The sequence below is a fragment of the Moschus berezovskii genome, chromosome 19 (genome assembly GCF_049115385.1).
Source record: "Moschus berezovskii isolate FMDL1 chromosome 19, NW_MosBer_1.0, whole genome shotgun sequence".
In the NCBI taxonomy this organism is placed as follows: domain Eukaryota; kingdom Metazoa; phylum Chordata; class Mammalia; order Artiodactyla; family Moschidae; genus Moschus; species Moschus berezovskii.
In genome coordinates, this window is record NC_142478.1 from 52,011,145 (window position 1) to 52,037,874 (window position 26,730).

At 45.3% G+C, this 26,730-nt stretch overlaps 1 protein-coding gene across 1 annotated transcript in view; it reads right to left on the reverse strand.

Annotated features, from left to right (window-relative positions):
• Positions 1-14,609, reverse strand: part of TMEM132C (transmembrane protein 132C) — a 462,471-nt gene extending 447,862 nt beyond the window's left edge. Inside the window, exon 1 of the mRNA XM_055405175.2 lies at positions 14,317-14,609. Coding sequence (XP_055261150.1) covers positions 14,317-14,401 — 85 coding nt within the window. The 5' untranslated portion in view covers positions 14,402-14,609. The remainder of the gene's footprint in view (positions 1-14,316) is intronic.
• Between the last annotated feature and the right edge of the window lie 12,121 nt (positions 14,610-26,730).

Sequence of the window (26,730 nt, forward strand, 5' to 3'; positions counted from 1 at the left end):
TATCTAGATGCTCCCCAACAGCAGGCATGTGCAAAGGCCCTGAGATGGGAGCCTAGTGATGGCGAGAACCAGCCAGGCAGCCCATGGGACTGGAACAAAGTGCCTATGTAAGGGCATTGGGGTTGAGATGAGGTCAGAAGGAGGCTGGGGGTCATGGAGTTCATGTAGTGCCCTATAGATCATGGAATGCACTGTGGCTTTAGCTCTAAATATGATGGGAGTTTCTAGAGGGTTTTGAGAAGAGGACAAGAAGAGTCTGAATGGAGGAGGTTCCTAAGCAAGACACAGTTGGTGTATGTTGAGGATGGAGGACACTGTGGGCTTCCCCCTGGGTTATCAAAGTAAGGACTGTCTCCACAGGAGTCACAGTAATTGGATAAGAAACTGAGTAACGTGTGCTTGGTAATGTGTGTGTTTGGAGGAGGAGAATAAATTCCCAGACTGGAAATTCCAGGGTGGTCCAGTGGATAGGACTCCACATTTTCACTGCCAAGGGCCGAGATGCAATTCCTGGTTGGGGAACTAAGATCCTGCAAGCCATGCCACACAGCACCATCCCCCCACCAAAAAAAATTTCTCAGATCTGGGACTCTTGTTCGAAAAGATACCTGTGCTCTTATGCTTGCAGCGCTCACATCTTCTTACGTGCTCCTATGTTAACCAGAGCCAAGACATGGAAGCAACTTAAATGCCGAACCACAGAGAAACGGATAAAGAAGATATGGTGTGTGTATACACACACACACCACACACACACACCACACACACACCACACACCACACACACACACACATCACACACCACACACACACACACACATCACACACCACACACACACACACACCACACACACCACACACCACACACACACATCACACACCACACACACACCACACACCACACACACACATCACACACCACACACACACACCACACACACACCACACACACACCACACACACACACATCACACACCACACACACACACACACACAACACACACACACCACACACACATACCACACACACAACACACATACACACCACACACACATCACACACCACACACACACACCACACACACACACCACACACACACACCACACACACACACCACACACACACATCACACACACACACCACACACATCACACACACACACACCACACACACCACACACACACCACACACACCACACACCACACACACCACACACACACCACACATACCACACACACACACCACACACACACACACCACACACATCACACACACACACACCACACACATCACACACACACACACCACACACACACACACATCACACACCACACACACCATACACACACCACACACACACCACACACACACCACACATACCACACACACACCACACACCACACACACACAATCACACACCACACACACACACCACACACACACACACCACACACCACACACATCACACACACACCACACACCACACACACACACACCACACACACACCACACACACACATCACACACCACACACACATACACACAACACACACACACACCACACACATCACACACACACACCACACACATCACACACACACACACCACACACACACCACACACACCACACATATACCACACATACCACACACACACACCACACACACACACCACACACACACACACCACACACACACCACACACACACCATACACACACACACCACACACACATCACACACCACACACACACACCACAAACACACACCACACACACACACCACACACACACACCACACACACACACACACCACACACACACACGATGGAATATTACTCAGCCATAAAAAGGAATGAAATAATGCCATTTGCAGCAATACAGATGGACTTGGAGATTACCATACTAAGTGAAGAAAGTCAGACAGAGAAAGACAAATATCATATGGTATCACTCATATGTGGAATCTAATTTTTAACAGTGATGCAAACAAACATTTACACAACAGACTTACAGACATAGAAAACAAACTTATGGTTACTGAAGGGTAAATACTGGGGATGTGGGGAGGGATAAATCAGGAGTTTGGGATGAAAATACATACCCTCTTATAAGATATCTGTAAGATAGATAACCAACAAGAACTACTGTGTAGCACTCGAGACTCTATTCAACATTCTGTGATAAAGTAAAATGAGAAAAGAATGTAAAAGTGAATGAATATATGTATAAGTGAATCACTGCTGTACACCTGAAATTAACACAAGGCTGTAAATCAACAACACTACAATAAAAGAAAAAGGACTCCTGGATCACAAGGAGGAGTCTGAAGATGATGCTGACAGACTTCCTGCTTCTGTAAGCAGAGGAGTGGACCCCAGGACCCACAGGAAACCTCCCAGTCAAAGCCACTGCTGGCAGACACCTCTAGTCACCAACACTTGAGGGAGGTGTCCAAGAGCTAGGCCATAGCTGGGGAGATGACTGGCCCATAGCAGGGACAATCGGCACAACAGATGACAACGCTGAGTTTGAAAGCAGATGAGAAAAGTCTGCTTTGTGAGTCTATTTCTGGTTTATGAACATGCCCATTTATATCATTTTTTTACATGTGATAGCATATGATAATTGTCTTTCCCTGTCTGACTTACTTCACTCAGTATGATGATCTCTAGGTCCATCCATGTTGCTGCAAATGGCACTATTTCATTCTTTTCTGTGGCTTATATTCTGTGAGTAACATTTCTCTGTATATATGCACCACGTCCTCTTTATCCATTCCTCTGACGATGGACACGTAGGTTGCTTCCAAGTGTTGGTTATTGTAAACAGCGCTGCTATGGAGGAATGTTTGATGGGGGAAAGAATGAATGAAAGGGAGAGAGGCAAAGCAGACAGAAAACAGAAGATTCCCCAGAACAAAAGGCGTGTTTGGAGTTGGATGGCCTTGACTTAGAAGACGACACAGTGGAAATGATCGGGAATCAAATAATGCCATTTGCAGCAGTGGCAAAAGAAGAAGCAAGCTGACCTTGCCATGGGCTGCCCCAAGGGCTCTAACTATACATCTGAGAAGCAGACATACAATCAGCCTTCAGTTTCCTTTAGTCCTTTGGTTGGTTGGATAGGGTCCCGCCTGCCTAGCATACATCCCGTTTCATCTGACACAGCCTGATTTGTCTTTGAACACTTCAGCACTCTCTTTCCTAGTATTTTGAATGCAGTTGAACTGAGGCTCCTGCATTGGTGTGTTCCAGACCTGACCAATCCGAAACTCCATTGCCTCCCACCACAGTGACTGGGTAAGGGTTGGGCCAGGGACTCCAGTGAACACCAAGAGATTTACACCATCAACTTTTTCTACAGTCATTTAGGAAGCCACTTCATTCTCATCGGGGTGTACTGTGTGGATAGAATATAAACTCTGAGCTGCTGGTGACAATGATGACCACCCAGAAATGAAGCCAACACAGAGAACAGAGGAGACAGATGGAAAGAAACAGTGTCTAGTGACAGTAACAGATCTCTGGATCCAGCCATGCCTGAAGCCTATCTGAGTTTTTTTAAGTTACTTAACCTAATATATGTTTAAACAACCCCCATTTTATTTATGTATTTTTATTTTTTGGCTTTGGTACTATTTGTATAAGCTGTTTTTTTTTTCAGCATATGCAACTAAAGAGGTCATGACAAATGAACTGAATCATTTGACAGAGATCATGTCTACTGGGCAGATGCGGAAACCTTGTCTCAGGGCCTCAAACACAACCTCACTCTTTCCAGTGAAGACAAAACCATGTTTCCAGTGCCACCTCCTGTTTAAGGTGTGAGTTTTTAAGTTTTTAATTTCAGCTTAAAATCATCACTAAGCTGGAATTCCATGATAAGAACAGAGCCAGCCTTCTGTTCCATGGGGATCCTGGGGGTGGGGTGTTTGTCTTAAAGTTCCTCTGTTTATTTTGAGAATAAGAGAATCCTTTACTGCCTCAAAGGACCGCTCATCTACCCCCACGTGCCAAAGTGGGCAGTGCTATATCCCTCTTTCTACAGCATCGGAGTCCATAGAGACAATGAGGAAATGCCGTGGAAAGCCAATATTATAATTAAGGGGCCGGAGGGACCAATTGAGCAAGAAAGATGAAAAGAGTCAACTGCAGAGTTGGGGGGAAAAAATGAACTTAGGAGGCACGGAAGCTGCTCTGGATGTTTCTGATGGCTCTGCGACCCCAGAGGGAGAAGGGCTGTTTAAGACAGTATCAAGAGTATTATGAAACTAAGCCAAATGGAATTAGGTATAAGCTGTATTTAAGCATGAAGTACATCAAGGGATGTCTCAGAATATAAACCACTGGCTCTCTGTTTAGGTTGATTATAAATGGACACCACGGTACACTCCAGGAGCTTTTCCTATTCCCCAATGTCGTCAAATCCACTGTTCTTCTAATGCTTTTTATTTTTTATATTAGTCTCAGTCACTTAAGAAACATTTATGTGTAATTTCTATTAGATTTTTGGGATAATTCTTCTTCTCCATGGCTTTGATAACTATACATATAATAATGCCTATGATTATTTTTTTTTAAGATTTTTCTTGACGTGGACCATTTTTAAAGTCTTTATTGAATTTGTTACAATATTGCTTCTGTTTTATGTTTTGGCTTTTTGGCCCTGCAGCATGTAGGATCTCAGTTTCCTGCCCAGGTACTGAAGCCACATTCCCTGCACTGGAAGGCTAAGTCTTCATGGCTGGATCACCAGGGAAGTCCAGTTATTGACCTTTTACTCATGTGACTAATACCATGTGTAATGGGCTGAATGGTGGCCCCCAAAAGACCAGTTCCCTTAGAACCTATGGATGTGATCTTATTGGGAAACAGAGTCTTTTCAGATTTAGTTGAGTTAAAGATCTTGGGACGAGGTCATTCTGGATGAGAGTGGGCCTTAAATCAATGACCAGCATCCTTACAAGGCTGAAAGGGGAAAGATGTACAGAGAAGGCCCTGTGAAGATGGAGACAGAGGTGGGAGGGCTGCAGTCACAGCCAAGGAAGCCAGAAGCCATCAGAAGCTGAAAGAGGCAAAGGAGGAGGCCTCCCGGCCCCCTGGAATCTGTGGACGACCTTGTTTGGATTTGAGTTTGGACTTCTGGCTCCAAAACTGGGAGAAAGTAAGTTTCTGTTATATTAAACTACCTGGAAATGAAGGCACTGTGTTAAATGGCTCATGCCCATTTTTCCCCCAATAATACAGTCTCACAGTCCTACACAGTAAGCTCAGAAGAGCTTTCCTTCCTCTAATTTTTGCTGCACACACATCCAGCATCTTGCCTCCTTTTGTAACAGGTCTTCAGTCTTTCTCTGGGAGAAATGCCTTTCTCCCTTGAGTACAATATGGTGGAACTGTCTGTCAGATCATCGTAATCTTTTTGAGACCAGGGCTGGGGCTGTTCTCACTCCTGGCTATACCTGCGAGTCACCTGAATAGATTTTTAAAAATGAAAATGATTACACTGCTTCCTTGACCACCTCCACTCCACTGCTACAAAGATCTTGGTTCAATCCACTAGGTGTAGAGTCTGGAGGTTATTTAGCAATTTTTAAAGCTTCCAGGATGACTCTAAAGTTCAGCCAAGGTTAAAGGATTCTTCCTCCCTGGAATCTGGGGCTTCCCAGGTGGTACAGTGGTAAAGAATCCACCTGCTAATGCAGGAGATGCAAAAGATGAAGGTTCAGCCCCTTGGTCAGGAAGATTCCCCTGGAAAACGGGATGGCAACCCACTCCAGTATTCTTGCCAGGATAATCCCATGGAGGGCAGGCTACAGTCCATACAGTCACAGAGTCGGACACAATTGAGCAACTATGCACGCATGCCCTTTGGAACCTAAAAAAAAAAACATGAGCACAGAGATAGAAACACACAAAGGAATTAGAGTTCCTGTATTCCAGTTGTACACTGAAGCCAGACATCAATGATAAGTACCAGAACCCTTGAACTGGCAACTTCAGACTTTTAGAAACCTGGTCCCTTAGTGTACCTTCAGGATCATAAGATCCCGATCCCTTAGCTGATTTGTTTCTGCTGCTAATGCCAGAAGCTTCTGACCAGTTCATTCAGGAACTGGCAGAACAGATGCTCAAAACTAAGCTAATGCTTCCATGATATTGGGCATCCTTAGTCAATTCATAAACGATAGCTCCCCATGTCGCCAACAACATGAAGGGTATGAAGGGAGAAAGAAAAAATATGTTATGGAAGGGGATTAAGAGGTACAAACTTCCACCTATAAAATAAATAAGTCAGGAGTATGTAATATACAATATAAGGAATATAGTCAATACTACTGCAATAACGGTGATAAATGATTAGACTTTTCATGATCAACTCATAATGTATACAAACGTCCAATCACTATGTTGTATACCTGAAAATAACACTATATGTCAATGATACTTCAATAACAAAAAAAATTATATAGAGATGACATGGTCTTCTACATCAAGTCTTTGAGGGTTCCAGACGTTTGCAACTGTGAGTATGCCACTAAGAGCATTGTTAAATAGAAAAAAGAAATGTACACACTGCAGAAAACAAGGACTCACTCTCGGAGACAGCTATAACTATTCTCTTGGAAATTTTGCTAATGCAGACTTTGGCTGGGTTGTATTTTACCTTTGTCCTCTCCTTAAAGGCAGTGATTTCTAAATCCCTAAGGTATAGAAACACTTTCATTCAGCTCAGCACAAAGGTAGGACAGAGAATTAAGTCCTAAAGAGAAAACAGTTTCAAAGATATTAGAAGTACCCAGTCAGAAACAAAGGCAAGCCAATTAAACATAAATGGTATCCTTCTTCAAAATATATACAAATAATCTCTAAGTGAAAATTTCCCTTAGCCATTGCCCAGGGTATAAGTGAATGCACTTGAAAAGGATCATACTACTAAGTCACTTCCCAGGTGGCGCTAGTGGTAAAGAAGCTGCCTGCCAATACAGGAGACGCAAGAGATGTGCGCTTGATCCCTCGGTCAGGAAGATCCCCTGGAGAAGGGCATGACAATCCACTCCAGTATTCTTGCCCAGAGAATTCCATGGAGAGAGGAGCCTGGTGAGGTAGAGTCCATGGGGTCACAGAGTCGAACATAACTGAAGTGACTTAGTGCATGCTAAGTCACTTCCGTCATGTCAACTCTTTGCAACCCTATGGACTGTAGCTTGTCCATGGGATTCTCCAGGCAAGAACACTGGATGTGTTGCCATGCCCTTCTCCAGGGGATCTTCCCAACCCAGGGATCGGACACTACATCTCTTATGTCTCCTGCACTGAAAGGTGAATTCTTTACCATAAGAGCTACCTCAGAAGCCCTGGAAAGGATTATTATATGTAGAGGGAAAAATGCTGGGGATATATTGCTTTAAGTTTCTTACACGGCATATAAAGCAGTATGATATAATTTGAATGCAGACTTTGATTAATTAAAGATATATCTTGTACAGCAACGGCTAAATTTTAAAGAGGCATAAATAATGAGCCAATAATGAACCAATACAGAGATAAAATGCATTCATAAAAAATATACTCAGTATGAAAACAGGCAAAGATGGAAAAACGAGTAGAGAACAGATGGTGTATAGAGCAAAAAGCAAGATGATAGATTTTAATATAAATATATCAATAATCTCATTAAATGTAAGTGGTCTAAATACAATTATTAAAAGACAGAGATTATCAGACTGGATAAACAGGCAAACCCTAACTATATACTGTCTATAAACAATCCACATAAAGTAATACAGATTGTTTTTTAAAAAAACAAAAAAGATACTACAATGCAAATTCTAATCAAAAGTAAGCTGAGATAGCTGTATTAATATCACATGAAACAGACTTCAGAATAAGGAATGTTTCCAAGAATAAAGAGAGATATGACATAATAAGAAAGAAGTCAGTTCACCAAGAATTCATTATAATTCTAAGTGTGTATGTACCTAAAACAGTGTTTCGAGCACATAAAGAAAAAACTGACAGGACTGAAACAAAAACTAGACAAACCCACAACACTTCAACACTTTGAGATGGAGACTGCAACACTTTTCTCCATAACTGACAGAACAAAAAGATAAAAAATAAGCAGGGATATAAAATACCCAAACATCACTAGAGACATCTGGAGAGTCCTTATAAATCTTAGGTAAAGATTCTTAGGTATGACACCAAAAGTGTAATTACTAAGAGAAAAAAATTAACAAACCAAACTTCATTTAAAAATCCTTTGCTCTTCCAAAGATACATACTGGGAGAAATCATATAAACACACATCTGAAAACAAACTTGTATCCATACTATATAAAGTACCCTCAAAGATCAATAATATGAAAATAACAACCAATTTAAAAAATGGGCAAAAGATTTGAAAAAGACATGCACCAAGTAAGATATAAGAGTGGTAAGAAACACAAGAAAGAATATTCAACATCATGAGTCATAGGATAAAAGTTAAAACTTGAAAGATATCCTACTACACACCTATTAGAACTGCTACACAAAATCAAACTAAACAAAAGGGATAACATTAAGTGGTCCCCAAGAGACAGAACAACTGGAGCTCTTGTTGGTGGGAATGCATAGTTTCCACGTTTGAAAAAAGTTTGCAATTTCTGATAAAATTATGTGAACAGTTATCATACCACCTAGCAATTCCAGTCCTAGGTATTTACCTTAAAGAAATGAAAATATATTTATATATGAACCTGTTTGTGAATATTTATAGTGACATTTTTCATGGAGAAGGAAATGGCAAACCTCTCCAGTATTCTTGCCCCATAGACAGAGGAGCCTGATAGGTTACAGTCCATGGGGTTGCAAAAGAGTTGCACATGACTTAGCAGCCAAACAACATAGTGACATTTTTCATAATACCCCCCAAATGAAAGTAACCCAAATGTGCTTCAACTAGGAAATGAATAAACAAATCGTTCTGCATCCATTCACAGGATTATGGAGTATTAAAAAGGAATAGGCTGTTTGTGATGATAGCCATCTAACAAAGGTGAGGTGATATTTCATTGTGGTTTTGATTTGACGATTAAGGGAACCCTTGTACATGAGTTTGAGTGTACTCCGGGGGTTGGTGATGGACAGGGAGGCCTGGCGTGCTGTGATTCATGGGGTCGCGGAGAGTCGGACACAACTGAGCGACTGAACTGAACTGAACTGAACTGTACACTATTGCTGGGAATGTAAATTGGTGTAGCTGTTGTGGAAAACAGTATGGAGGGTCCTCAAAAAACTAAAAATAGAACTACCATAAAATCCAGATATTCCATTCATGGGCATACATCTGAAGAAACGAAAATACTTACTCAAAAAGATAATATACCCTCATGATCAAAGCAGCATTTTTTACAATAGCCAAGATATGAAAGCAACTTGTGTTCATCAACAGATATACAGATAAAGAAGATGCAGTATATATATACAACGGAGTACTATTCAGTCATAAAAAGAACAAAATGTTTCCATTTGTAATAACTTGGCTGGACCTGGAGGGTATTATGCTTAGTGAAATAAATCAGAGAAAGACAAATACTGTATATTATCACTTACATGCGAAATCTAAAAAATACAACACACCAGTGAATGTAACAAAAAAGAGCCTCACAGATACAAAGAAGTGGTTACTAGTGGGTAAAGGGAAATGTAGAAGATCAAGGGTAGGGGATTAAGAGGTACAAACTATTGTGTATAAGAAAATAAAAGCTACAAGGATATATTATGCAGCACAGAGAATAGAGCCAATACTTTATAATAACTATGAGTGGAGAATAACTTTTAAAATTTTTAATCACTATGTTATATGCCTGAAACTTATATAATATTGTAAATCAAATATACCTCAGTTTAAAAACAAAAAGAAGAAAAAGGAATAGACTACTGACATATAGGTAAATATTAGACGCATTGTGGTAAGTGAAATAAGATTCAAAAGTTGCATACTGCACTATCCCACTTTTATGGAATTATGAAGAAGCCAAATTATAAGGATGGAGAAACTTCCCTGGTGGCTCAGACGGTAAAGAATCTGCGTGCAATGCAGGAAAGCCATGTTCCATCCCTGGGTTGGGGAGATACCTTGAAGAAGAGAAGGGCAATCCACTCCGGTATTCTCGCCAGGAGAACTCCACGGACAGAAGTGCCTGGTGACCTAGTCCATGGGGTTGCAAAGAGGCAGACATGACTGAGCGTCTAACACGCACATACACATAAGGATGCAGAACAAAATCACAGTTGCCAGGGCTTGCAGATAGAGGAAGGGAAGTGGCAACACAGGGGCAGCTGGGATTTCGGTGAAGCGATGGAAGTGTTCTTTCTATACTTCAATTGTGCTGGTGTTTATGTGACCATGTGCCTTCATCAAAATTAAAACTCTGTCTTCAAAAGGGTGAATTTTACTGTATGCAAATTACATTAATAAACCTGACTTTTAAACAAAGCAGATTGCTGTAAAAATATTCTATCCATCAGACTTTCCATTTATTCCATTAATTCAGTAATACTCCCTTTCACTCCAATTAATATACCAAAGATTCATTTTTATTAACCTCGCTTCTCATGACTATGGATGTATGAAATATCTAATACATCCAAAGGCTTTGGTTTTAACCCCTGCTCATGAAAGTGCTAACTGCTAATATAATTGAGAGTTCTGGGTTCTTCTCTGCCTGATTCTAGCCACCCTTATGATGAAGCTAAGGATGAATAATAAGTGAAATGAAGGAAGAAGGCCCAGAGGTGCAAATTCAAGTGGCCAAGGGGAAGGGGCAGGCAGGTAAGGAGGTAAGAGAAGCCCTTAATCAACACCCTATCCAGAAGCAGGGTGACACCTCCGCATAGCTTTGGTGTGAAGGTCAGCAGAGCACCCACATTGTTATTAGGGGAAATTGGAAATCCCGACTTTTATATGTGAAGTCTCCCAGTTTGGGGGAGACTGTTCAGTTTATATAAACACCGTGGACAGAACAGTGCTTGCCTGCAGGTCATGAAGTTTGCAAGCGTGAGTTCAGAGCTGTGGGTGTGGAGCAGAGAACTAGGACAGACCCAGGAGCCTGGCAGTTTCGCAGAATGGCTTCCCAGAAGCTGAAATCACTTCTAAGAAGCTTCCATGCATTGGGGAGTTTCAATTTGGGGAGGAAGGGGTGTGTGCTTAGAGCAGAAAGTGTCTGCGTACTCTAACCGTAGGAAGGACCAGGTATGAGGATCTCTCCCCTGTTAAGTGTGCACCAGGGGACCGAGAAGGACCTCTGCCCCCAACAACCTCTTCCTGCTCATGACACCTGCCCCGAGCTGAAAATTCCAAACCAGCAATTGAAAATCCCCAAAGCTCTGACAATCCGAAGGTGGGCCGCCTGGCTTTTAATTCCTCTGGGGACCAAAGCTGCTCTGAAGTGCAGTGAGGCTATTGGGGGACTTCTTGATGTGAATACTCACATCGTTCGTGCAAAATGAGCTATGGGTCCAATCATGGACACAACTCCACAGCCAGCCAGGGTGTCTCAAAGAATATCTATGGATGACCCTGGGTTTCTGTCTTCCTAAAAACCTATCTTCTGAATCATGAAGTACACCTGGCCCCAGATTTCAGGAAAGTGATTTCCAGCCTCTGTGACCTTCCCAGAGGCCCCCTATGTGACTGACAACCATCACCTCTCAAAGCATTATTTCACCTCTGACAGCATCTCAACCCACCTCCCGCCCTTCCCTCTTCTTTACACCGGGCCACTTCCTCAACCAGTAACTCAAGGACACTTCACTTCATCTACCTCAGCCCAAGTCTTAAATCTTAGTAAGACTCCCTTTTTTCAGTGCCCTGGTCTATTTATGGAACTTCCCAAGAACAATGATTCTGTTCCAGACCCTGAGGAATTGCAGAGTCTTAAATCCACAGTTGAACATCAACTTACAATTGGTATTAAAAATTGATCAGTGGTTTCAAGGGTTCCAGAAATCAGCACTTAAATCCTTGGTCCAGAAGAGTCAGCGATGATTTTTTTTCAGACAGTACAAATTTAAACGAAGGTCAGAAAGCTTCCCTTTCTATGAGAAATCTATGGAGCAAACATTTTCTTTGCAGACCTATCTAAGGGAGTGGATGTACTAATACTTTTTAGCCACCAGAAACAAAATGAAAAAATTTTGCAGACTCATAAACCCCCAAATCACGTGGTGAAAACTGTCAAGCAAAAGTGGGAAGAGAAAAATTCACTAAATCAAAGTTGCCCAAGGTTAGGGGGAAGGGTGGCTTTGGTGGGGAGGAATGGGACAGCTCCCCTTAACCTCTAACCCCCATCCCCACCCCTTGCCCTCTAAACAGCATCTTCAAAACAAAATTCCCAATTCCACTTTCCAATAAAACTGCTGTCCCTAGCCTCTTCCACACGGACATTTCTAACCGCCACTCCTCTAAATCAAAAGTAAAATCCTCTAGATGGCCGGGAGGGAGAAAAAGGAATGTGAGCTTTAATTAAGAAAAGTCCACAACTTACTTTGAAAAGCACATTCAGCAGTCAGAGTTCTAAGCTGAACTGATTAAATCTCCTGGCAGAGGGAGAGAACCTGATGGGGACTTTCACCGTTGGCTCAGTTTAAAATGACACCACCTTTCTTAACGAAGCGCTTTCTACCCATTAGATCGCTTTATCATCACAATATCTCTGGGAAGTATTTTAGGAAGGAAAAAAAAAATTTTTTTAATGGCCACTTTACATTTAGGAAAACCGAGTCCTAGAAATGATAGAATCCAGAGCTCATTACAGAATTAAGTCACCACGTTTTACTCCTCTGGAATAAAACAGAAAAATGTTCCCCATCCCTTCACACGCGCGCGCGTGCCCAGGCGCGCACACGTGCGCGCGCGCGAACGGGAACACACACACACACTCCTGTTTACCTGGAGCTCTTGGGAAAAAGGGACACTGTTTAAAACAGCAATTTTGTCCGGTTGGTGTATCTGGGAACCTGCAGCCTTAAGGAAAGTAGATTTTTCTGGAATCCCAGCCGGTGTAAAAGGACTTTAGAAAAGCAAACGCTACTTTGTAACATCAATTGGCAACTTGTCTGTCCGAATTTATTTCCAGCCCAGCCCGAGGCCGGAGAGGGCCGGTGATTCTCATCATGTTGGACTCGGTTTGCCTGCTCAGGGCCCGGGGCCGCGGCGGGAGCCGCGACGCAGAGCGAAGAGCAGGGACACTTGTGCGCATCTCGGTTTCACCCGATGGCCCCAAGACCCTTGCCCAGGTGCGGGCGGCGGAAAAGTGGCTCCCCGCACCCTTTTCCCACGCGCTCACCCGCACCCGGTTCTCGGCCCGGTCGCGGTGGGCGCAGCGCTGGTTCCCAGAGGAGCGGGGCTTCCTCCGCGCCGGTGCCGGGCAGGGAAGGCGCGCGGCGCCGGCGGCTCCCGGGCTCCAAGACCACGCTCCCGGCCCCTCGCGCCGCCGGCCCGGGTCCCACACGCACGTAATCATAACCGGAATAATAATACCAACCTTTCCTGAGCTCTTTGGGCGCCAGTTTTCCCCTCCCTTAATTCTCTTAAACCCAGGGTACAGTGGTCAGCTCCATTGCAAAGATGAGGAGACTGAGATAAAAGGCCACCCCCAGGACCCACTGCTAGGAAGCCCAGATGTGATTCCGAGATGCAGTTCCCCCACCCGCGAGATCACCTCTGCGCGCTCCTAGGCCACACAGGATCCCTACGGGGTACCCCCAGGGGGTCCCGGGTTTCCTCCGAGCTGAGGTCCCCGGAGGCTGCGTGGCGAGCGGGCATTCCTGCGTGGACTGACGCCGGCCCTCGAGATCCCACGGTGGAGGAAAGGGGCCGGTGTGCCCTCGTAGGTCACTAGCCCCAGTCCAACTGAGCTGGGGAGGGGGATGCCAGACTGGGGCAAAGGAGGTGCAAAGAGCCGGGCTGCCCGTTCCCAGACCCCCAGCTCCACGTAGCTTAATGCAGGGGTTGCGTTAAGTCCTCATGCAACCCGGTGATGGTGAACGAACAGTGTCCCTCAGCCACGCCCCTTCTTCACCCCCGGGAAGCACTCCGAACCCAGAGATCCTGGATCAGCCGAATTCGCTCCAATTCCACTTGCGCGGCACCAACTGGGGTCTCCCATCTAGAGGAGGGGCCGCTTCGCGCCCGCGAACCAGCGCCCTCACCCAGGTCCCCAAGACAACCCCACTCATCGGCTCCCCTCCCGCCCAGGCTCCCGGGGACCGCGGGGAACTTCCCGAGCGCCGGCGCGACCGACACCCCGGGTCCCCGGCCTCTTACCTCTGCCCAGCAGCGCGCCCAGCACCAGGCTCAGCGCCCCACACAGCGGCGCCACCGGCCCGGGGGCCGCGCCCTCGGAGCGCATCCTGCGTCCGGGCAGCTTAGGCTGCCAGCCGCCCGCCCGGGGCGCAGCGCCCGCTCGCGGCCCCCGCCGGCTGTCCCATGCCCCGGGGCCACCCCCGGCAGCGAGTCGGCCGGCCGGGCTGCAGAGCCGGTGGTCGCGCCCCGCCGCTGCCGGGTGCAAGCCGCGGCGCCTCCGGATCCCGCGGCGGCTCGCGCTCTGGCCGGGACAACTTTTCTCCAGCCTCCAAGGCGGCCGCGGGGCCGCCCCGCCCCCCGGGCCGCCCACTCGACCCCGCCCACCCCTGGGCCCCGCCCCTGGGCCCGCCCCTGGCCGGAGGCTGGTGAAGGATGCCGGGGAGAAAGTGCACGCGTCTGGGAGCCGGCTCGCCGAAGAGGAGGCGAGGCGCGGAGGCTCAAGGGTTGTGCCCATGGAGTCTCCCCTCCTCCCCGCAGCCTCCTGCCTTCATGGCCTGTGGCTCGAGTCCCGGAGAGTTCTGCGCAGGTACCCGCGACTCAAGATGGAGCCGAGCCCTTCTCCTCGCCTGCCTCCCGGGGTCCTCACTCTTCGCACCTCAACTTCAGGGCGGACCCTGATTCTTTGCCTTGAAAGCAGGGGACGTCTGGAATTAAGTCCCCCACAGCTGATGCGGAGAGATATCCCAGAGATATTATTCAGTGGGGAAAAGCAACGTGCAGAACAGATTCAAGAAGAACACGGTTTATACACAGGCATGAGCACATGTGTGTATATTCGTCTGGAGGGTTAAGCAAAAGGCAGCCGCGGTGTCTCAGGACAGGGGCTGGAAAGCAACGGTGATAGAAAGGTTCACTTTCCACTGTGGATCCTTCTACATTGTTGGATCTCGCCCCCCCCCCCGCATGTGTTTTTATTAACTATTCGGGGGTGGGGGAGGGCGGGAATGCTCCCCTTTCCTGCCAGACTTGCTCCTGCAATAGTTTTTTCTCTGCAGATTCCAAGGACTCGCCACCCCAGTTCGTGCTCCAAATGTCTTCTCTGTGTCGTTCCCAGCGCTGCCCTTCCTCCTCGCGTGGATCCCAGCTACCTGCCCGCCTTTCATGGTTACTGGCCGCCCGGGGATCTGAACAGGACCCCAACTCCTCCTCGTGTCCGTGATTGAAAGGCAATATATCCTGAACCCAGAAGCCTTGTCCTGGAGGCCCAGCCCTCCCCTAGCTGATACACCTCCCCCAGATTCCACAGACTGCCGAGAGATCACTTGGTGTGCTGGGCTGGCTCGTCCAACCTCGGAAAGGAAGCCCAGTGAATCATGTGTCACATCATTCCTGGTCACCAGAGCCAAGAACGAATTTCAAAATAAAAGAAAAAAAAAAACAAAACTTTGATCAGATGAGAAGAAACTAAAGTGAAAGGTGTTAAACACATCTGTTTCTTTTGTCCCAACTCAGTTACAAGGAGTCAAGAGCCAAGCATATGGAGAAATTGAGGGGTGGAGGCAGATACTCCAAGGGCACTCCCCATCCTGGAGCGGACAGCCCTAAGGTGGAAGAGGGCTCACTGATCCACTCTGCTTACATGATGGGGAGGGAAGGCAGCTGGAAAAACTAGCCAGGCTAGAAAGAGCACTGCAAAACCTTGGTTCTGATGGACTTGGGTAGCAGTGACTTCATTTTTTAAGGGAACTGATGCTATAATTGCCCAGTTCTTCAGTTCGTTCAGCTAGTGTACACACAATCTTGGGAGGCAAAAAAAAAATGTAGACGTGAGTTCCTAAAATGGAAGTCACATTTCCTTCTCGTTTTTGTTTGTTAGCTTGAAAGTCACTGGAGAATGATTTTCTTTTCTTTTTTTTTTCATTTAAATGTTTCTAGCCTCAGTGAGAAATACAACATAGCCCATCATTTCCTGACTGAGAGCTTAGAAAATCAGCTTCATGCTCTCTCCCTTCTGTCTGATAAGAGAACAAAAGAAAAAGCCCCCAGTTATGCTGGCCACTCCCCTGATCTTCTGCTTTGCAGATTTACCATGTGGTCCTCCCACCCTCCCCAGACACACATCATTTCTTTCCTTTTTGGCACAAAATATCACCCTCTCTACTGCAAAGTCAAATTCCCTGGTCTGAGACTCCATGGTTCAAATACCAGAAAAGGGGAAACTGAACAAACCACAGGGAAATATAGGAGAATTCAAAATGAGAAAGGAAAGGAGAAGTCTTGGTAGGGTAAATTCACTCCCCAGTCCCCAAAGGCATGTGCTGTCCTCAGTTCAGTTCAGTTTAGTTCAGTCCTGTCCGACTCTTTGCGACCCCATGAATCACAGCACACCATGCCTCCCTGTCCATCACCAACTCCCGGAGTTCACTCAAACTCATGTCCATCGAGTCGGTGATGCCATCCAGCCATCTCATTCTCTGTCGTCCCCTTCTCCTCCCACCACCAATTCCTCCCAGCATCAGAGTCTTTTCCAGTGAGTCAACTCGTCGCACGAGGTGGCCAAAGTATTGCAGTTTCAGCTTTAGCATCAGTCCTTCCAATGAACACCCAGGATTGATCTCCTCTAGAATGGACTGGTTGGATCTCCCTGCAGTCCAAGGGACTCTCAAGAGTCTTCTCCAACACCACAGTTCAAAAGCATCAATTCTTTGGCGATCAGCTTTCTTTACAGTCCAACTCTCACAGCCATACATGACCACTGGAAAAACCATAGCCTTGACTAGATAGACCTTGGTTGGCAAAGTAATGTCTCTGCTTTTCAATATATTATCAAGGTTAGTCATAACTTTCCTTCCAAGGAGTAAGCGTCTTTTAATTTCCTGGCTGAAATCAGCATCTGCGGTGATTTTGGAGCCCCCCAAAATAAAGTCTGACACTGTTTCCACTGTTTCCCCATCTATTTCCCGTGAAGTGATGGGACCAGATGCCATGATTTTTGTTTTCTGAATGTTGAGCTTTAAGCCAACCTTTTCTCTGAATCTTAGACGTGACTTGAGGCCACAAATTCTCCTAGCATCACCTGTAAGAGACTCCTTCCTGCTTCTTCCAGATTGGACCAAAGGAGACTCAAGTAATAAGAGCCTTTCTTCTGCAAATATGTTTAGAATCCCATTCAATCCCATTCAATGTGACCTTCTAAAAACCAAACAGACACACCCAAAATCAAACAAATAAAAGGATGATGTAGTTAATTTATCTTTCTTTAGGAATCCCCACCCCACTCCCGCCAAATAGAGGTGTGAACTTAGAGGTTCATGGGCAAAGAGTTTCCTGTATTTATTTTTTAAAGGCATGTATTTTTAACCCCCAAATAATTAATTCCTTAACTTAAATTACTTCCAGATGCTTTTCTGAACTTCATAACCAACATCAGAGGCCACTAATCTCCTCAAAGGCTATTGGGAAACTCCCTGTGGGCTGTGGGCACATGGAGACAATTAACATGATTTATAGGAGAGAGGAGACTTTAGAAAGAGGAAACCCACTGTGTCCACACGTGTCAGTGGTGCATAAGTCAAAAGGCAAGTTCAGGTTTTGTTGTTGTTCAGTCTTAAATTTCAAATTTGCATAAAATGAGGGGAAGAACTTGAGAATTTAGCTCAGGAATTTCTTATAAGGTCTGCCTCCAGACAGGGGACCTATAGGTGTATATTACTAAGAACACAGAAAAGAAGGGCTATATGTTGGCCTCGTGAGGCAGCTATAGTCATCCTGCTGATGTAATAGCAAGTCCTGACTATAGTGCTTGCTCTTAGGGATGAAAAATAAGGAAGGCAGCAGGCATTTGTTTAGCTCTCTGTGGTGGCACTTTTATTATTATTTATAGACATCATTTCATTTAATGCTCACAATAACTCTAATGGGAGTGCTACTATTGTCTTTAACATTTCATTCATTCATTCAACAGATATCTGTCTCCTGCTTACCATTTGTCATGCCCAAATATGGGGTAATAGCAGTGAACAATACAGACAGAAGTTTCTAAACTCATGGATCTTGTATTCTGAGGCACAGACTCTCAAAAAATATACAAATGAATCCATTCTGTAAGACAGTGATATATGTTACTAGTAAAACTAAAACAAAGTAAGGTAAAAGTCTGATTTGGGGGTACAACTTTAGAGAGGGCAGATGGAGCAGGTAAGCTGGTGGATTTCTGGGAGAGGAGCTTTTAAGGAAGAGAAAAAAAAGTACAAAGGCCAGGAAGTGGAGGAAAGAATCATCATTTTTTTTTTTTTTTCCTGGAAGAGGCACTTCGACCTCTTATAGAACAGAGTTTGTAGGGGGCAGCAGAGGAAGCCTGGAATCTAGTCAAAAGGTGGCTATAGGAGGGCAGGAGTGATGGAGGCCTAGACTGGGGAGGTATGTGGGAGTGATGAAGGAGAAGTATGGACCAGTTATGCTATCTGTCAAGGTGGAGGCAGGAGCCTTGCTGATGAATGGATGTGAGCTGTAGGGCAGTAGGAAGAGTCCAAGATTTTGGCCCAAGCAAGTGGGCACCTAATGGTACCTTACAGGGAGGTAGGAAAGACTGAGGGGCAAGCGGTCTTGGAGTATATTGGGGCAGGTGGGGAAACTGAGGCTCCAAGAGGCAGTTAAGTCACTTGCTAGAACATGGCAGTGGTGACATTGAAAATCAGCTCCCCTCCTGCCCCAGAGATGGCGAGTTCAGCTTGTAGCCACCACCTAGGAGTTAAACTTGGGTTTTATGTCGGTAAGACCTACAACCCTAGTATTGTTTCTCTTTTCTTTTTTTTTTAAGAGTTTTGGATGTGGACATTTTTTAAAGTCTTCACTGACTTTGTTACAATATTGCTTTTATATTTTCATTTTTGCCATGTGGGATTTTAGTGCTCTGACCAGGGATTGAACTCATATCCTCTACATTGGAAGGTGATGTCTTAACCACTAGACTGACAAGGAAGTCCCATCGTTCATCAAATTCTAGGGTCTCTGCCTGGTTAAGGTGGGGCTGGGTAGGTTGGGGGGCTGTAGAAACAGCATGTCCTCCTCCCTCCCCACCCCTACTCCCAGCTGCACTGGGGATAAAGATTCCAACCTTGTGCCATTCAGTAAGAATGTAACTATTAAGGGATATTTATTGGAAGGCCATGACCACCCACCCTTGATCAACAGTGTCCCTATTTGCTTATTTCCTATCTACAGCTTCCCCCATCCCTTTGTCAGCTCCATGGAGGGTGGCTGATAGCTGACCCGCTCACCACTGTGTTCCCAACGCCTACCAGTATATGCACAAAAATAAGCATTTGTCCAGTGAACGACTTTTGTGAAGCTGTAGATGGCTCAGCAGGTAAAGAATCTGCCTGCAATGCAACAGGCACGGGAGATACGGGTAGATGTATGGATCGAGAAGTTTCCCTGGAGAAGGAAATGGCAGCCCACTCCAGTATTCCTGCCTGAAAAATCCCATGAACAGAGGAGCCTGGCGAGCTACAGTCCAAGGAGTCTCGAAGAGTCGGACGCAACTGAGAACACAGATTACCAGCCCCATTTTACTAACGAGGAAACTGAGATTCGCACATTTTACCTTCAGCTCACTTAACCAGTAATAGAAACACCAATGACAATGACAATATCATTCACTGGGTACTTGTGAATTGACAAACAATCCTGTTGACAACCCTATAAGACATAGTCTTTTCTATCCCATTATATAGACTAGGAAACTGATGTCCAAGCAGTGAAGTGGCCTGTTCCAGGTCACCCAGCTGGGAAGTTGCAGAAGTGGGGTTGGATCTATAATGATTCATCCCATTGAACTGTGTTCATGTGTGTGCTTTGGTCTGCCCGCTCCCCACCCGAGGCATCTTGGTCACTGGCCAGGCCAGTACCTTCGATCAGGTTTCACTTGCTAGACCTTTCTATTTTTGACAAACATTGAAAAATCATGCCTTTGGAATTTTCACTTAACCTTGCAGACAACTCCCTGGTGCCTTGGGCTGCCCCTGGGTTGCTACTGGAACTCAGCCTTTATGGAGATGAATTTCCCCTGAAGGGAACATGGGCCCGGCTTCTCCAGGTAAGATGAGAGGTGCGGGTGGCTTTCAGCCTGTGAAAACAACTTTTAGAAATGATGCTCAAATGCCCCCACACCTGACCCTGATCCAATTTCCCTCCTGGTACCTGCCACATTCCCAGACTCTCATTGTCCTGGTAGAGACCTACAGAGTGGATTTTGTTCCCATCACCTTTCCTCTCAGGGTTCAAGGTCAGTACATAGTCCATTTAGGAAAAGAACTTGGCTAATCTAGCTTCAGATTAGGTTACAAATGGAAGTGGTCACACTGACATTCCCTTAACTGTTTGCTGCATCATTGTCATCATCTCTGACATTTACAGACCATTTGCTTTGTGCTGAGCACTATCTTCAAAACTTTGGCTGGTGTTCACTCATTTAATCCTCACTGTGATCTGGCTTCCCTGGTAGCTCAGATGGTAAAGAATCTGCCTACAATGCAGGAGACCTGGGTTCTATCCCTGGGTCAGGAAGATTCCCCTGGAGAAGGAAATGGCAACCCACTCCAGTATTCTTGCTGGAGAATTCCATGTACAGGGAAACCTGGCAGGCTACAGTCCATGGGGTCGCAAGAGTCAGACATGACCAAGCGACCAACTCACATGTGATCTTATGACTTGACTATTGCTATTAACTCCATTTACAAACCAAGAAATTGACATACAGAGTTTAGGTAACACATCCAGTGTAACAAAGCTAGTAGTTGGCAAAGCTGGGATTCAAACCCAGCTATTCTAGAATCCCTGCTCTGAGTAATCAGTCCTCAGTCTTTGTTCTGCAGACCCAAACAGACTCTGCAGACTCTCCTTTTTGAGGACTTGTTAACGTGTTGACTCCAATTCCGTCGGAAGGGCATGGAGACCCACTCTTCTGCCTCTCTATCAAGACCCCAGGCCATCTTGATGCTGCACTTCCATGAACCATCTTTTGTGTAGCCATTCCTTAAATCCTTACCTTATTCTGCTCCCTATATCTTAATCCAGAGTTATATTATCCAAACTATGTTGAAAATGTCACCAGATTTCCAACTCTTCCCTGCTTCTCAACACAAAGCAATCCTGGACACATTCAGCACCTCGCATCATTCCAAGAGCAGCTTGAGATTGGAGAGTTTGCCATGCAGTCAGTTAATACCAGTTATTAAGTCCCTGTCTGTCACTGAACCTGATATTCAGCACGGCAGCTGGCTTGGGTCAAGGTGGGGGCAGCTCCATCACCTGAATGCCCTCAATGAGCAGAGTCCCTGGCAAAGTGGCAGTGGACACACACACACACATGCACGCACACACACATGATGAGTGAGAGATGGCAGCCTGACATTTGGTGGTTGTTACTGCCCCGGAACATAACCCATTCTCACCGAAACATCAGGCATTCACGTGCATTGCATGATTCATCCAATTCAGCTTTGCCCTTGTTTCTTGTGGAGTATCAGGTCTCATTGCAGGAATAACAGTCTCCGTATCTTGTCAGTCTTTAAATCAATAGCCAATTGATGAGTAAGCATTGAGTTTGGAGTCTGTCCTCAGAGAGCGTAATAGGGGAGACTGAATATACCTCAGAAAACAGGCATATAAGATGTGTTATAAGAGCCTGGGGAAGATCAGAGTGACTTCTTTACCTACCTACACTCCATCAACACTGACCTTAAAAGCTCTGCTTATTCTCCCTTCAGAGACTTTGCACCTGCTGTTTCCATTCCTTGAATCTTTGTCCTTATCATTTCCTCTCCTTTCAAATATCCTCCTTTGGTGAGGTTTTTTTTTTTTCCCCCTTCAACCACTTCCCCAGGACCCAGGACAGAGCCAGGACATACCCTGAACTTAATAAATATTGTTGAATAATTTCTGATTGATACCTTTGAGGAAGTAGCGTTTGATCACAGGGATGGTGAAAGATTTAACAGTGAAGATGGGAAAGAAAGACAGACAGACAGGATGGCAGAGTCTTTGTGGAAGGAAGAACAGGACAGGAAGATAGTATGGCCCCAAAGCAGGAAGAGCGATTGTTACTCCCGGGCGGTCCCCATAATAACCAGAGAGAAGCAGCAGATGAAACTAGCTCCAAGGTCATTGAGATTGACCTGCGGCAGCTTCAGCCATTACACTGGTTTCACCCTCTTCACCTCTAAGGCTTTTTGGTTTTGTTTTCTCCATCTGATAGTCATGACTCATCAGGACCTAAACTTTGCATTTTCCCATAGGAAGTAATTCAATTCAAACTCAGGCACGACTTTGGGATGCAACATAGCACTTATATGGTGTTATTAATCTGCGTTTCAGAGCCTCTCCTGGCCGCCTGTGATCAGCAGCTCAAGCTATGGCATGGCTTTTGATTCATTACAGATCCAGCCAGTTTCTGGGAAGAAGAGATACTCATAACTTTTACATATGACTCACTGTGTTCAACCACCTTTCTCAGGTTCAGACCATCCAGGTAACTAAAGGAACTTTGTATTCAATAGCTAGACCCACTACAATGTTCTGGACTCCCCTTAAAACTCTCTGATGGCCTTTTACAAAGATTGAGCCTCAAATGGAAAACTGCCAAAATTGTGTTGTTTCGAATACTTGGAACCTTGGAACGCCAATGCCCTTAATTTATGTTTGAAACAGCTCTGCTCCCTAACCCACCCGGCAGGCAGCCTCCAAATGGTTATAGAGTCAACAGTGCTCCCTGGTGGCGGCAGCTGGTATATTCTGATGGCAGAGAGAAAAAGGAAAGCTCAGATTGCTGGGCCTCAGCTAAAGGGGCAGGCAGACACACGTGCTAACAGTGCCATTCAGTTCAGCAGCATTTCACAGTAATGAGTGTCTTTCCTCTCAAGAGGCCATACTGGTCATACGGCCCCTTTGCCCCTGACTTATGAGTACAAGTTCAGATATGTCCAGGGGGTGGCCCATCTCCTATAGGATTTCAGTCAATAGCGTTTCCCATTTGAACCAGTTGCCTTAATGGAGCCCAGGAGACTGACATTGGATCCCTATGGAGGATTGGAGAGGCTAAAGCTCAGGATGGCTAGGTTTAGGAACAGGCTGGTGAGAAGATAAAACATGTATACAGAAATCCTAAACTTTTGGCATTATAGTTACTGATGGAACCCAAATGCCACTATTCATTGAGGTCCAGTCAGAGAAGCAGATACACTACAAATAGGAAATTTATTTTAGGAATGAAACCTTCTATCATTTGTGAAACTGGAGATATAACCATCCAGAAGGGGGAGTTGGAGCACAAGTAAAAATCACCAACCAGCTTTCCCGGAAGCACTAAATTTACTAGACACATGATTCAAAACAGGCTGTGCTTTCAGCTCCTTCAAGGTGAACATACTGGAATGTGCAGAAGAATCTGGAGAGGCAGGTGCGCCCACACTCCAGGGTAGGATGTTCAGAGAGTATGTGAAGGAGTTCAGCTTCTTTCATGGCCAACTAAACACCTATGGGATAGATCTTCACTTAGGTAACAATGGTAAATTCTGCATAACATACAAAACAAAAAGAGAAGCATAAACACATGAACAAAACCATTTCCCTGAAGATGCTGAAGAATGAACGGAGGTGGGCAGAGTCTAGAAGGAAGTTGAGATTTGGAAGGAGGAAAAGGTGTGGAAGACGTTTCCTGTTTTTGTGGCTTTTCCCCTAAGAAGAGGTCACAGTTGCTGCTGCTTGTGGCAAGTCTTACTCCTGTTGATACCCACTCTTTCTAGGCTGAAGGACTGGAGGCCAGAGTTTGGAATCATCACAGCCATTCCAGTAGGAAAGCAGAATGGGGAAATCCAAAAAAAAGGGACAGAGTCAGAAAGGAAGATCCCCAAATTCCATGTATACACTTAGCCCATGAGCACGTGGAGAATAAAATAACTGTGCTGACTTGAGCTGCAGACCAAGACAATTTTTTTTTAATCCAACCAAAATAAAATTGTTAATGCTTTTCTGAGGAATATAACAGAACCCAGAGTCCACACAGCATAACATTTACAATGTATGGAGAAGCAGCCAAAATAATTTGATGTTGAAAAGCCAGGAAAGTGTGAAAGCAGAGCCTAAAACCCCTCCTTTGGCCATTTCAGTGACTTTCTTGATGCTGGTTTCTGCATTTGGTAACTATGCTTAAAATATCTGCAGTGGTTTCTTTCTCTCTTTTTAAAAAGGATTTATTTATTTTATTTTTTGGCTGTGGTGACTCTTCGTTGTTGCACCTGGACTTTCTCTAGTTGCAGTGAATGGGGACAAGCAGGGTCTATTCATCGTGGTGCACGGGCTTCTCACTGCGATGGCTTCTCTTTTGTGGAGCACAGACTCTAGAAGCTCGGGCTTCAGAAGTTGAGGCATGTGGGCCTAGTAGTTGCGACTCGGGCGCTCGAGCACAGGCCCAGTAGTTGTAGCGCACAGGCTTCATTTCTCCGTGGTATGTGGGATCTATCTGGAGCAGGGATCCCACATGCTGCAATGAAGATCAACGATCTCGCATTAAGACCTGGTAGAGACAAATAAACAAATAAAAATGGACATTTTAAAATTAGCCTTCCTCTTTTAAAAAAGAAGGATCTTAAAAAATAAAAGCTACTAGGAATACAATGGGAGAGGACAGAGTATTAATTTAATTCTGAGCATGAGAATGTCACTGGCATGAATGTCCCAGAGAAGGTAGGGGTGGCTAATATCAACTGTCCCCATGGTGCCTAAATGGGGAACCAAGAGATGCTCCAGGAAGTCTGCCTGTGGGCACAGAGACTGGTCTGAAAGACAATCAGCACTAAAATTGGCAGAAAGAAATGAGATTGCCAAAGAGCTGTGCTGCGGGCTGGGGGAGGGGAGGCTGACAATGGAGCCAGAGGCTCCTGGGCTTATCCCTGCCCCATCAGAATGGTGGCCTCTGTGCCCTTGAGCCATGGGGCTCAAAATAACAGGACCACATATCTGGAGCATACCCGCCCTCATTAAGGGGAAGCCTGTCTCTGGAGTTCTTTGCTATCATAGGGTGCCTCTTCTCCAGCACATGGAACCTGCCTCCTCTGAAAATTAGACCTCCCTCCTGCCCTCAGCAACTTGGGCCTCTCCTTTCGGCCCTCTATCCTTGCTTGCCTTCTCTTCCTAATACTCCTAAACAAAAATAATAAGAACTAGTATGTGTTAGCACTTACAATACGCCAGGTTCTGTTTTAAGCAACTTTTCCTGGATGAATCCATTGGGTCTTCCTGAGTCACCTGACTTCTCATGCAGTACTCCCCCTAGAGTCCCTCTAGACAAGAAGGAGGCTAATCCTTTACTGAACAGGAGGTAAGATCTATATTAGTCTCCCCATTTTGCAGATGAGTAGACTGATGCACAGAGGAGCCTGGTGGGCTGCAGTCCATGTGGTCACAAAGAGTCGGACACGACTGAGCGACTAACACACACACACACACACACAAACTGATGCACACTGAGATGAACCATGAGTTAGTTGCTGAGTAGGGGATTAACTCCAGATCATCTAAGTTCTGATTTGGCACTCTTTCCAATACAGCTGATGTCTCCCCATTCTTTCAGAGTCCATGGAATAAAGATATGTGGTGCCAGCTGGGCTTTTTTTTTTTTTTTTTTGCTGCAAGAATAGAAACCTAACCTAAACTACTTGGAACTGTATGGATTCTTCCCACTGAATATTCAAGAGGTTGGCTACCCCTAAGCCTGGCTGGATCCTGGGGCTCAAACAAAGATACAAAGAGATAGACTCTCCTTTCACCTCCTTTTCCCTTTCTTGTCTTCTCAGCTGGCTTTACTCTCTAGTGGGGTGGCCCTAGATGGTGGGCCATGAGGATTCCAGATATGCACCCTACCAGCTTACCTGTCTCAGTAGACAAAATACTGTTGCCCAGCAACTGGACCACAAGTCCTGGGGCTGCATTTCATTGGTTGAAGCTTTAGTCATGTGTTTATCCTGAACCAATCCCCATGGGCCACCATCAGGAACTAAGCTCTGATTGGCCTGGTCTGAAAAAGTTGGCTTAAAGCTCAACATTCAGAAAACTAAGATCATGGCATCCAGTTCCATCACTTCATGGCAAATAGATGGGGAAACAGTGGAAACACTGGCTGACTTTATTTTTGGAGGCTCCAAAGTCACTGCAGATGGTGACTGCAGCCATGAAATTGAAAGACGCTTACTCCTTAGAAGAAAGTTATGACCAACCTAGACAGCATATTAAGAAGCAGAGACAATACTTTGTCAACAAAGGTCCGTCTAGTCAAGATTATGGTTTCTCCAGTAGTGTTGTATGGATGTCAGAGTTGGACTATAAAGAAAGCTGAGCACTGAAGAATTGATGCTTTAGAACTGTGGTGTTGGAGAAGAC